This window comes from Anabrus simplex, chromosome 3, assembly GCF_040414725.1.
Source record: "Anabrus simplex isolate iqAnaSimp1 chromosome 3, ASM4041472v1, whole genome shotgun sequence".
Lineage (NCBI taxonomy): Eukaryota > Metazoa > Arthropoda > Insecta > Orthoptera > Tettigoniidae > Anabrus > Anabrus simplex.
In genome coordinates, this window is record NC_090267.1 from 184,877,646 (window position 1) to 184,890,893 (window position 13,248).

At 37.4% G+C, this 13,248-nt stretch overlaps 1 protein-coding gene across 1 annotated transcript in view; it reads right to left on the bottom strand.

Moving 5' to 3' along the window:
- Positions 1 to 250: 250 nt before the first annotated feature.
- LOC137498947 (uncharacterized) overlaps positions 251 to 13,248 on the bottom strand; it is a 70,132-nt gene continuing 57,134 nt past the window's right edge. The window contains exons 7-8 of the mRNA XM_068226822.1: positions 10,408 to 10,519; positions 251 to 381 (exon numbers count right to left, since the gene is read on the bottom strand). Of these exons, the coding sequence (XP_068082923.1) occupies positions 251 to 381; positions 10,408 to 10,519 (243 nt within the window). The remainder of the gene's footprint in view (positions 382 to 10,407; positions 10,520 to 13,248) is intronic.

Sequence of the window (13,248 nt, forward strand, 5' to 3'; positions counted from 1 at the left end):
AGACAATGATGTAAAGGTTACATTTCAAAATGGTTCCAGCAGTAACTCAGAGACTTCTTTTACACAGGCATTTTTCATCCTGTTTCACAGTGGGATAAGAGCTCCAACACGTGCAGCAACTACAAGTACTTGTATATTTTCTTGCTCGAGTACTTAACTCGTGATTGGTATGTTTTTTCATAAGATGTTAGGCCTTTAAATGACTGACCCTCAATAAATCTTTCTATAATTGAAGTGGCACTATAATGTTTTATTTGACAGTCTTCTGAACTGACAAGACTTGGCAAAGCCTATGAGACATATCTGAGGTAGCTTCTTGAATATCCAAGCAGAAGAGACGAGGCAAAGTTTGTGAATCCTCTGATGAACCACTCCTTTCACCTAGAAAATATATAAATTTTACACACAGAAGAAAAATACAGAAAATATAATTTATTTTAAAAGACAGATAATCAACTCTGATTATTTACAGAACTAATGGAGTTAATCCAAAACTTTTCAACATTTCTTTAACAAAAAATGCCATGTTTTTATATGATGTCGATGATGCTGTGTTTAATGCCGCTGTAACTACCAATGTTTTTAAAAGACACCAGAGTACCAGCAATTTTTCCTGAAAGGGATTATTCAAAGAGCTATTAAATTTAGTACTCACATGGGTTACTAGCATTTATGCATTCTTAAAACCAAACTAATTATGTCAATTCATGTTGTAAAAAGTTGTTTAACATTCAAACTAACTCGATGTTTAATGTGCTGTTTTCAATTGGCGCACATCCGTTGTTAATGGTTAGGTTTTTCCAATATGCATGCTTAAAATTAGCATGCATTTAAATATAAAAAATTGAAGGGTCACCCCAGTCAATGAGTGCATGCACGAGGATGAATGGTGCTTTATGTAATTTTTGGTCATTCTGACAGCTCTCACCACTATCATGCTACATGCATAACATATAGAATGAGAAGTGTGAGCACTGCACAAGTTGCCATGGTCTGCTGCCTAGACGGCACTGCTAACACCTGAGACCTAATGCGATGAATAGTGGCATGCATGCATTATTGCTGCTAACTACGTCCGGCTCCATGGCATTGGATTCCCGGCAGGGTCGGGAATTTTAACCATCATTGGTTAATTTTGCTGGCACGGAGGCTGGGTGTATGTGTCGTCTTCATCATCATTTCATCCTCATCGCAACGCACAGGTTGCCTACGGGAGTAAAAACAAAAGACCTGCACTTGGCGAGCCGGACATGTTCTCGGACACTCCCAGTACTAAAAGCCATACATCATTTCATTTCACTGCTAACTACGTAAGAAATAGATATACAGAACTCGCACTTCAACAGCTGGAGAATTTGGAGTATTTCACAATGATTTTGTTTTTATAGAGCTAATATCTCCTTTCAGCAGAAGAAGAATCAGCATTTCAAGTAGCAGAATGTAAGTTAGCACAACACATGATCTTCACGGCATTCCATCCGCATGGATTTCACTGTAATTGCATTTAAATCACTTAAACACGCAAGGAATATAATCCCTCCATAAACTATTAGCATCTATTAGTTTTGCCATGATAACTGCTATTCCCATTCGCAACAATACATCATAATACCAATACAAATGGTCCATTATTGGACATTATAAATTTTCCAGCTAACTCATTCCTGGTTTGCCAGCGTTTCGCCTTCGTGTGCTAGGCTGGGCTCATCAGTTGGTACCTAGCACACCTACCAAGACGCTGGCTAGTGCATACCGGGGAGGCCACTGCGTAGGCTAATTGTAGCCACCGGCAGTGCCAATGCACTATGAGACACTTTGTCCCATTATCAAAAATTGATGCCTGCCTGGCCATCAGATGATATAGCCTAGCACACGAGGGTGAAACGCTGGCAAACCAGGAATGAGTCAGCTGGAAAATTTATAATGTCCAATAATGGACCATTTATATTGGTATTATAAATTTACTCATTTGGAACAAATATTTCAGATTCCCTATGGGAATCAACATCTATATCATCTGATGGCCAGGGAGGCATCAATTTTTGATAATGGGACAAAGTGTCTCATAGTGCATTGGCACTGCGGTGGCTACAATTAGCCTACGCAGTGGCCTCCACGGTATGCACTAGCCAGCGTCTTGGTAGGTGTGCTAGGTACCAACTGATGAGCCCAGCCTAGCACACGAGGGCGAAACGCTGGCAAACCAGGAATGAGTTAGCTGGAAAATTTATAATGTCCAATAATGGACCATTTATATTGGTATTATAAATTTACTCATTCGGAACAAATATTTCAGATTCCCTATGGGAATCAACATCTATATCATCTGATGGCCAGGCAGGCATCAATTTTTGATAATGGGACAAAGTGTCTCATAGTGCATTGGCACTGCCGGTGGCTACAATTAGCCTACGTAGTGGCCTCCCCGGTATGCACTAGCCAGCGTCTTGGTAGGTGTGCTAGGTACCAACTGATGAGCCCAGCCTAGCACACGAAGGCGAAACGCTGGCAAACCAGGAATGAGTCAGCTGGAAAATTTATAATGTCCAATAATGGACCATTTATATTGGTATTATAAATTTACTCATTCGGAACAAATATTTCAGATTCCCTATGGGAATCAACATCTATATCACAATACATCATATACAATTTCCGATGCATAGGTAAGGTACGCATCACTCTTCGTAGAAACATAATATTTAATTATTATTTGTGGAACACGTACATTATCAGGTAAAATTTTCGGACACATTTGAAGTGCCTTCTACAGTTGGTCTCAAGGATTCCAGCATTTTTTGAGAAGTAAATGTACTTTTACCATCACAAAGAATGTTCTGCCATGTAATTTAAAATTCTTCTGGAAATGTTCTTCCAACGTCCTGAAGGGGACATACCCAAACATTCAAACAACAGTCTATTGACTCACCAGTTGATTGGAGTACTCCCAAATAGATTAAACTTGAACATTTGACTGCAATACAAAAGTGCTGTTATGTATGGTGGAATTTAGGAAGCAACCGTAACTACAGAAGAGCATCTGCCATTATTTTTTCAAACTCGCAAGTCGGAAACCCATGACCATGCCATGCTCTATCATTCGAACAAGTACAAAAAATCATAAATCCAGTGTTCAAGAGCAGAGTATCAGGAAGGTGTTGGGAACCCGGAGCGGTACATGGTACGTACAGGAAAATGCAAATATGAGGAAATCAGAAAATATACACTAATCTCAACATCAAGAGAAAACATGTATTTTAGAAGAAAACAGGCATTAACAAGATCAATAGAATTTGAATCGAGAAAACAACATATATCAAAAGAGAGAGAGTAATCCTCATATAAGAAAATGTTACACAATTCGTTAAATTGGCCACAGAAAATTACAATTCATAAAAGCCAAGCTTGTGATGGTTAATTAAAGTATTTCCTGCCAGTGGAAAAGAATACAAAGCTGAACTACCTAAAAACAACATGTAGGGAACAGCGAATGGGTAAGCGAGAGGAGGGAGGTCGAATCCTACATCGGTATTTATTTGAATTTAAGCTAGAGGGAAGCAATGGAACACTGTTCTTTGTTTAGGATTTTGTGTAATAATTTTGAAATTTTGGCATAGGGACTTGGTGACCCCATCACCCAGTGGGAAACCACTGCAATCAGCTACCTGAGTATTGGCAGGAAAACCATACCTCATTGGGTTAAGAGGAAATGCCAAACCAGAACCCTGAACATCTGGGGTTGTCCCTCTGTGGTTAACAACCACAGTTGTAAATCAGAGCTTGCTCCACCCAAGGTTAACTACCTTTGAAAATTAACTATGGAAAGGTCTTTCAGGAAAAAAATTTCACCATCCTGTCCAAGAAAGCAGGAGAAGGCTACATGGGATTTGGTGGGTCAACGAGTCAGAGGTTTGGGAATCACCCATTCTTATGCCAGCAAATAAGAACATCAAACAAGATCAGATCAACTACATTGCAACTCATAATATTAATTCTCTACTTATAGCAGGAAAACTAAAGAACTTGACAGATGAATTAGATAAACAGAAAATTTTAGTAGCAGGACTCCAGGAGATGAGAAATACTACAGAGGAACCGTTCGAATCTCAAGGCTACAGAATTTACAACGGGAAATCTGGACTAAGGGTTATGAAACAATGTCCCCAATCTGGAACTGGGTTTATAGTCATTGTGAAACTAATAAATTCGATAATCAATTTTCAAGCCATCTCACCTAGAATTGCAACTTTGAGTTTAAAAGCATCCAACAAAATATGAAATTAATTAATAAATGCCCATGCCCCAACTAATGAAAATAATTTTCTAACAAAGACTAGGAAAGAAGTGGAAAAGGATTTGGAACTCCTTGACCAAACAGTAAACCAAGTACATATTAACAACATTAAGATCGTATTAAGGGACTTCAATGCCCAACTTGAAAGAGAAAAGAAATACCGAGATATCATTGGGAAATGGGCTCAGCATAAACATACAAATAAGAATGGTCAAAGACTTGTTGAACTCTGCAGAGAACACAAACTGATCTCAAAGTCCACATACTTCAAAAGGAGGCCAAACAAACTTAAAACTTGGAAACATCCTGATTGGAGAAAAGGGGAATGGCAGCTGGATCATGTGTTTATGGACAAATCCTTCCAAAGGGAAATCTACAATGTTAAAGTATTCAGGAGTAGATACAGGTTTAGATCATTACATAGTCAAAATCAAAATTAAGTTCACATCACTAAAAAATAAACCAAAACACAATAAACAAAAGAGGACATTCGAACCATTAGTCAATGTAACATGTAGGGTCACCGTATCAATTAGGTTCTTCAAGTTTTAAGAGGACCTATGATCCACACCAATTACGGTAATTAGAAATGATAAATATAGAGAAGTCACACAAAACATAAAACTGACAGATAACTTAGAAGAACTGGTTTCAATTCCCAGGCAACAAACTGAAAATTTAGCCCCACTGAACCCACTGGACCTCAGAATGTGACAAAATTCATGAAGAAGACATCAGGCATGGTTAAAATTTCAAACACACAAAACAGAAGAAAGTGCAACCGACATCAAAAATATCAGGAAAAAGTTCACATAAATTATCAGGCAAACCAAGAGACAATCACAGAAAGATCTAATCAACTCAATAGAAGAAATTACCACAAAACCAATTCCAGACTTTTAAAAAACGTTTGGAAGACAACTTCAAAAATTTGCCCCTCCCATGTTAATGCTGAAAAGTGAAGATGGAAAAAGACATATAATGACAAGGAAAATGCCGAAATCATGGTAAAAGCATTCATTAAAATTTTGAATTGTGAAGAACCCCAAGAACTTTTAGCAACTGATACAAACACGTCCATCAACTCATAAAACCCCCAACAATCCAAGAGGTGGAAACAGCACTCAGAGAGTTGAAAAATTATAAGGCATACGGAGAAGACCAAGTTTTTGCAGAAATATGGAAATATGCCACTGATACAGTTCAAACATCCTTACACATGGCTCTAACAAAAAAAATGGATAACAGAAAAGTTCCCCGAACATTGGACCACATCCACAATCCACCCACTCCTCAAAAAAAGGAGATAAAAGCAATCCAAATAATTACAGAAGTATTTCCCTCAGAATGCACATACAAGATTTCCTCCAGAATCCTATACAGGAGGATCAATGAGCAACTAGAGGAAGAATTAGGTGAATAACAAGGAAGCTTCAGACCTTGAAGAACATTTCTATCCTTTTTTACATGCAGGTCATGCTCAATTCTAATCCATTGTGTACAGTATATAAGCATATTCATCTCCGAAGAAGACTCATTTAAAATATGTATGAAAATCACCATAATCAATGCGGTAAATATAAGTATTTCTCTAACGAAGACTCGCATACCTGACATGAAATTATAATGCGAAAGATTCTCAACCCTGACACATAGTGATTACATTATTATCATTCCAATACAAAATATCTACGCAATAAATGGTCCGCTGAAAAATCAATTTTACGAAGACGGTATTTCATAAATATAACAGACATATTTTAGTAAAATTCCTTCATAGCACTCATGATTGTGTGTAAAACCAAATAAGTAGCATACGGATAACAAGGATTCCGATGGTATCATTATAAAGAACTCATCACCCTCCACGAAAGATCATGAAATTATTTAGCGACGATCCTGTTATATCACCCAAGTTGTCTTCTTTAAATTGTGTCACATTCTGATAACAGGAAATAACTACTCTACTATAAAGCAGCTACATAATAGAATAATGAAAGATAATCCCTTTGGGGTACTTATCGTGCTGACAGATTCAGGAAATGCAGCTCCATCGTCTCAGCTGTTAAATATTATGAATTGGACACTTTCAACATATTTCCAGACCCTCCAGGACACCATCCTGGGTTAAGGCCCGCATGGTCGTCTCGTTGGGTGAAATAATAATAATAATAATAATAATAATAATAATAATAATAATAATAATAATAATAATAATAACAATAACAGCTTGCGTTCTTTCAGTTCAACATAAATCATTGGCCGGTAACCTCCTTTCCATATGTTTCTGACATTTATAGATAATCTCTTTGATATTAAACATTCTTTTAATTAGGAACCAAAGTAAAGGAACACGCTTAACAATCTGTTTCATCTTCTCAAGTTATGTACCAATCGATTGCTTCATAAAATGACTATTCGAGTACTCGGATTTATTCTGTGACAACTAGATAATGTATAACCAATATAGATAAAACTGATCGTTCAATCCATTCCATGGCCTCCATCGTATATCTTGTTTTTGAAATTAGGCGTTACACATAGATATTTACTTTACTCTTCTATTGAGCTATGACATTTCATGTAGTAGTATTTGCTTATACAGACATTACTTTTCTGGACATGAATTATATGTATACCAGGAGGTTCTGAGCTTATGAATTTGTCTATATCTCCAAAATTTTGTTCTATTTATTGTTCAATTGAGCGAGTTCTCTCAACTTACTGGTGTGTCTGGACATATAACGACTGGACGTATACCATTATGTGATTTCTATACTTATTCTTTATCATAAACTTCAATGGTTCCTAAATTTCCGATCTGGAATCTATTGGAAGGTTACAATACACATTATGTATCACATTTGGCCATTAATCATAAATTACCTCATAAAAAATTAAGAAAATGCCCAGTAAGACCTGAAAAGTGCAAAAGTATATATACTGTACTGTTATTATTGATTTATGCAGTCACTACACAAAAATTAGCTCCTGGGTGTTAAGTAGGTCCTATGTTCCACCTAGATGCTTTTTATACCAGAGGGCACCTGTGAAGCCACCTGCTCATAATCAGCATTAAAAACCTCTAGTCATATCATCATCATTTCCCTTTATCCAGCTGTAGCCGGGTAGGGGCAAATATGGTTCCTCTCCATTTTCTTCGGTCTTTCCACCACTTCTCCTCCAACACTGTGTCCCAGTCCAGGTTTCTTCCTATAATACTGCGTTGGATTGTGTTCGTCCATCTCATCGTGGTCGTCCTGCATTTGCATTTCCATTTCCATCACCTTCTTTTGTCACTCATTCGCTTTGTGTGCCCAAACCATCTTAGTCGGCTCTTCTCTATTCTATCATTCATTTTTTCCACTCCAATTTCTTCCTGGATTTTCTCATTCCTTATTTTGTCTCTTCTACTCTTCTGTATCATACTCCTCAAGAACTTCATTTCGGCTGCCTGTATTCGACTCTCATCATTCTTTGTCATTGTCCAAGTTTCTGCCCCGTAAGTAGTTATGGGTACGTAATACATCTTGTACATAGCTTCCTTTGCTTCTATTGGCACATCTTTGTCCCATAACATGTTTCTTACACTACGACAGAAACAACTTCCAGCTTGAATCCTCTTGCTAATCTCAGCATCCAGTCGAGCATTCTCCATTAATTCACTCCCCAGGTATTTAAATGTTTCCACTACTTCCAGGGGCTTGTCTGCAAGTCTAATTTGATCTTTTCCTTCTTTCTCCCCTCTAGTCATAACAAGGGTTTTACTCTTCTCTACACTTATTTTCAACCCACATTCTTCTATTTTCCCATTTACCACATCCAACTGTTCTTGAACCTTCCTGTCGTCTTCTCCCCAAATCACAATATCATCTGCAAATAACATCATGTTCATTTCTCTTCCTCCATATTCTGCTTTTGTTGTTCTCATAATGTCATCCATTACTATTGTAAACAGGATTGGTGATAGAACACTTCCCTGCCTCAGCCCATTAGTTATTTTGAACCAACTTGTCCTCCCAACTTGTGCTTGCACGCAACTATAACATTCCTTGTACATTGCCATGATCATTATTAATCCCTGTCCAATTCCTTTTTGCACCAGACTGCCCCAAACTTGCGTCCTGGGGACACTGTCATATGCCTTTTCAATGTCAATGAATGTCATCAACATATCATTCCTATACTCCCATTGCTTTTCCATTAGCTGTCTCATAATGAAAAATGGGCTCTATTGTTGACCTTCCACTTCTGAAACCAAACTGATTTTCCAGTATCTGATTCTCGACCCTCAACCTTATCCTCATTTCCAGTATCCTCTCCATTATCTTAGCAACATGGGATATTATAGTAATTCCCCTGTAGTTCTTCAAAACTTTCTTATCACCTTTCCTGAAAATTGGGATGATTGTTCCTTTCTGCCAATCATCAGAGACCTCCTTATTCTCCCAAATAATCCTGAAAACTTGATATGTCCACTGCAGGCCTACAGCTCCAGCTGCCTTTATCATCTCCACTGAAATTTCATCTATTCCAGCAGTTTTTCCATTCTTCATCTTTCTTACTGCCATTTCAATTTCATTCATTGTAATTTCTTCTTCATCAACTAATTGCCTTTCCTGGTTGTCCATTGAATGACTGTCATCACTTCTTACATTCAGCAACTTCTGAAAATACTCTCTCCATCTATTCCTTATTTCTTCTGGCTTTGTTAATATTATGCCGTCTTCATCCTTCACAAATCTGGTGTTTACTTGATCTCTCTTTTTGTTTCTGAAGATACCATACAGTAATTTCTTGCTGCCCTGCATATCATCTCTCAATTTCTGTGTGAATAAGGCCCAGCTCTTCCTCTTTTCTTCCTCCACTACTTTCTTGGCCAAATTCTTTGCCTCCACATATTTTCTTCTACTTTCTTCAGTCTTAGGTGTTTTCCATGCTTTCCATGCCATTTTCTTTTCCTTCACTTTAACCTTTACCCTATCATTCCACCAGTGTGTCTCTTTGTCCTTCACATTTCCTGATGTTCTACCACATACCTTTTCTGCACATCCAAGTGCTTCCTTAAATCTTTTCCATTCATCTTCAACACTCCCCACCTCCGTCCTGGGTACCAAGGGTATTATTTCCCTTTGAAATTCTTCTTGTATGTTTTTCTCCTTCAACTTCCATAATTTAATTCTTTTCTCTCTTCTTAATGGGGGTTTTTCAATCTTTCCCACTTTCAATTTTCCTACCACAACTCTATGATCTCCACCGAAGGCTTCTTCAGGCATAGCTGTAACATCCAAAAGGTTCTTCCAGTGTTCTTTCTCTATGATTATATAATCAATCATGGTCTTTGTTCTTCTGTCTCCCCAACCATACCTTGTAATCTTCTGACTGTTCTTCTTCCTAAACCAGGTGTTTCCAACAATCATTTGGTTCCTCATCCAAAAATCCACCAACACCTCACCTTCTGGGTTTACCTTTCCATATCCAAAGGGCCCTACAACACCTTCCTTTCCTTGTCTTCCCATTCCTACTTCTGCATTTAGATCTCCCATCAATATCACTTCCTTATCTTCTATCTGTCTCTCTACTTCCTCTAAAAAGTCCTCCAGATGTTCATCTATGCAACCCGTTTGTGGGGCATACAACTGAAATAGATCTTTCACACCATTTTCAAAGTGGAGTCTCATCACCATCATCCTATCGCTGACAGATTTTGTATATTCCACATATTCTTGGATTTCTTTTGTAAGTATGATGGTCACTCCATTTTTTGCTGCAGGTCCTCCACTGTAATACAGCCTGTATCCTTCTTTCAGAAGTATCTCTTCCGTGCCCCTCTTCTTGGTCTCACACAGTCCAAGTATTGCTATATCTTTTTCTTTCATAAAGTCAACCAGTTCCTTGGTCTTTCCTGTCAGTGTCAGGACATTTGCTGTTGCAATCTTGATGAAGTTTGGTGTTGGTTGCCTCTAGTACCAGTCCTAATAATTCCCCCACCTCTATTTTTCCATCCCACATAAAAAAAGGGATGGAGGGAGGGATATGCTAGTAAATACAATTTATGACAACATGTGATGCTTACACTAAATTTAAGTCTCTTTTAATACAAAATTACATACCTGGATTATCGGGTTTCATCATTCGGCATAACACATGAAATCGACGTCGTTGAGGAGCTACCTCACAGTACAACTGCAAGACTTCTTCAACCATAGAATTACCACCTTCATCCTGGAAATTGAATACTATATCAAATGTGTATATAGCCACCCAATCAGTCAATAGCCTATAATCTTACCTAAAATCATGTTTACAATACTGAACCAGAATTAGCAATACTGCTTTGCCAACAGTAAATAAACCTGAAAGCTTGACAAGTGGTGTGGTGATTTAAAATGTCAGGGAACATGAGCGTAAGAGCCCTTTCAGACAGATCTCAGTATCCACTAAGAAAAATTATTCCGTCTTTGAGGAAATCCATCAGATCTCAGAAAGTGGCAGCATTCAACAATTCAACATGATGCTCTTCCAAGACAAGGGGTGGGTAATCGATGCGATGGTGAGAATAGAGATCCATGTGCAGCAACCACCTGAAGTCCACAATTTAGAAGTATGGCATACACAATACCATGATACCACATAAGACTGGCTGATATTCCAGTCTATGGTCTCAAGGTCGCAGCTACAGGGACCATTTCTATCCCTTCGTCCAATTCTGCCAACAGTTTAGCCTCGGCAGAGAACTAATCAAAGAGGTCTCTTTCACCTCGCGGAGAAGTTCCATTGCCGTACTACAGAGCCACTCATATGGTTCAGTACTTTGAGTGTGATTTGCTAATAATTTAGTTAATCAGTTCAATGACTTTTAATGTTTATTATGTTATTTTGTATGCTACTGTGTTCATTAGTACGTTATTGTAAAATAAACCCTGCCATTTTTAATTGTCTGTGTGCCGAACTGAGCTTTTTGTATACTCTGTCCATGATGACAGACTTAATAGTTGAAGGAGTATAGTATTAAATGAAAGCAAGTGCTTGACTGGGTTTTGCACAGGTTAAGACTTCACGTGATTTCCTGGTTCAATGAAGTACCTCCTTGTTGGTGACATGGTCTACCCATAGGATTTTGAACATTCAAGGATACACTCACATTTTAAATTTGATATTAGGTAGAAAGGCTCATTATTCATATACAATGTATACACCCACAAAGACATATTTCTTTAATTAATTTTAACTTTGATGGGGTGAAAAGGAAGAAAGAAGCAAGAAATGAGTTGCCCAAAAATGTTTCACATCCAGTTCGCAACATATCTCTGTTAAGAGATTTTCACAATCTTACCTGCCAAGCCTTAAATTATAACCTCATCATGACCAACTTAAAACATCCCATCACTCAACCAGACTACGCAAAGCCCTATAACTAGCTAGGGACCAGAACATTCCGCATTTTGTGATAGCCATGAATTTTAATGTGAATTTCAACTGAAAATGTGAATAATGCAAAATTAGCAAAAATTTGTGATTTTGTAGATAATTCATTATAAATGCATTATTTTTCAGCAAAAGCCCTGTTTAATGACAGAAAAACTTCAGACATTACAACTGATTAGCATTAATTGAACTGATTCATTAATAATCAATTTATACAACAGTCATACGACTTTTTATCGATTATTGCCAATAAACAATACCTGCAAGACGTGAATTGTGTGTCATTTTCTTCCTGAATGTCTGGTTTCATACAATTTTTCTATTGATTTTCACTGAAAAGCTCTACTGGCATGAGACAAGACGAGAGACGTATATTTTTACTTCCCGTCATTCCTGTTTGAATTTTGTTGTGCACAAGGTGAAGAGAATAAATCTGCAGGAGGTTACTGGGCACATGATCATTACTGCCCATTCGGCAATATTCAAATTATAGTTTATACGCTACAGATTCATTCATAGTGTTTTGAAATTTTGTAATTTTAGAGTTATGTGGGAAAACTGTGGACAGTATCATAAAACATGTTTACAGTGAAAATCACGTTAAAAAGCAATGAGAAAATTCTATCGCTGTCGCTGATCCATCTCAATCTCAAACAAACAGACATCTATTACAAAGCAATTAGACAGTTGTAAACGCTGGAAAACTTTCAAAGATCACTTCTCAGAAAGAACAGCTGGAGTGTTCACAAAGTGTTGGCAAAATCCAAGAGTTACGAGCATGGCTTACAGAAAATCCAAGAGTTACGAGCATGGCTTACAGAGTTTTTGAATGAAGAGCTGGCATGTGTGAAAACTCTATGTGAGAAATATTTATCAGGTAATTAACCCTTTCAGACCATGTACACACAATTGTGCAGATTCGTATTTTATTTATGTCTGAGCATACTTGACGATTTCTTGGCACTCGACCAGACTGCAGTGCTTGTGCGGGACACGTAGGCATGTACTTCAGTTGTTTTTATTTTAGCGCTTGACTACCAGGGTGCAGAAAGAAGAGTTTAAAAATACAGTTCATCGGCAAGATGGCGAGAAGCAGTAATGCCAAAAGTAAGTATTTATTTATTTATTTATTTATTTATTGCATTCATATTATTCTAGAGGCTTTACTGAATATCAGAATATAATAAATGAAGTGTGTAAATTGTTTAGTGAACGTAAATTGTAACGATACAACATCGTACATAATACCATGAAGTTTTGAATGTTGATATGCACAATTGTACGGGCTAGGTTTCCCTACAGGCTAATGCATATGGGAGTGCTGGGTGCTGCCACCAAAAGTACTGTGAAAGCAGAACTCATACTCTAAGTGAGAAATTTAATGTATAAGATTTTAATTGTTTTAAATCGTTCCACACTGTAAAATAGAACATTTGATCATGTACATGTGTATATTCACATGTACTGAGCTGAATTTTTTATTTTTTGTAGGTAGCAAATTAAGTCCTGACACACACAATTGTGTG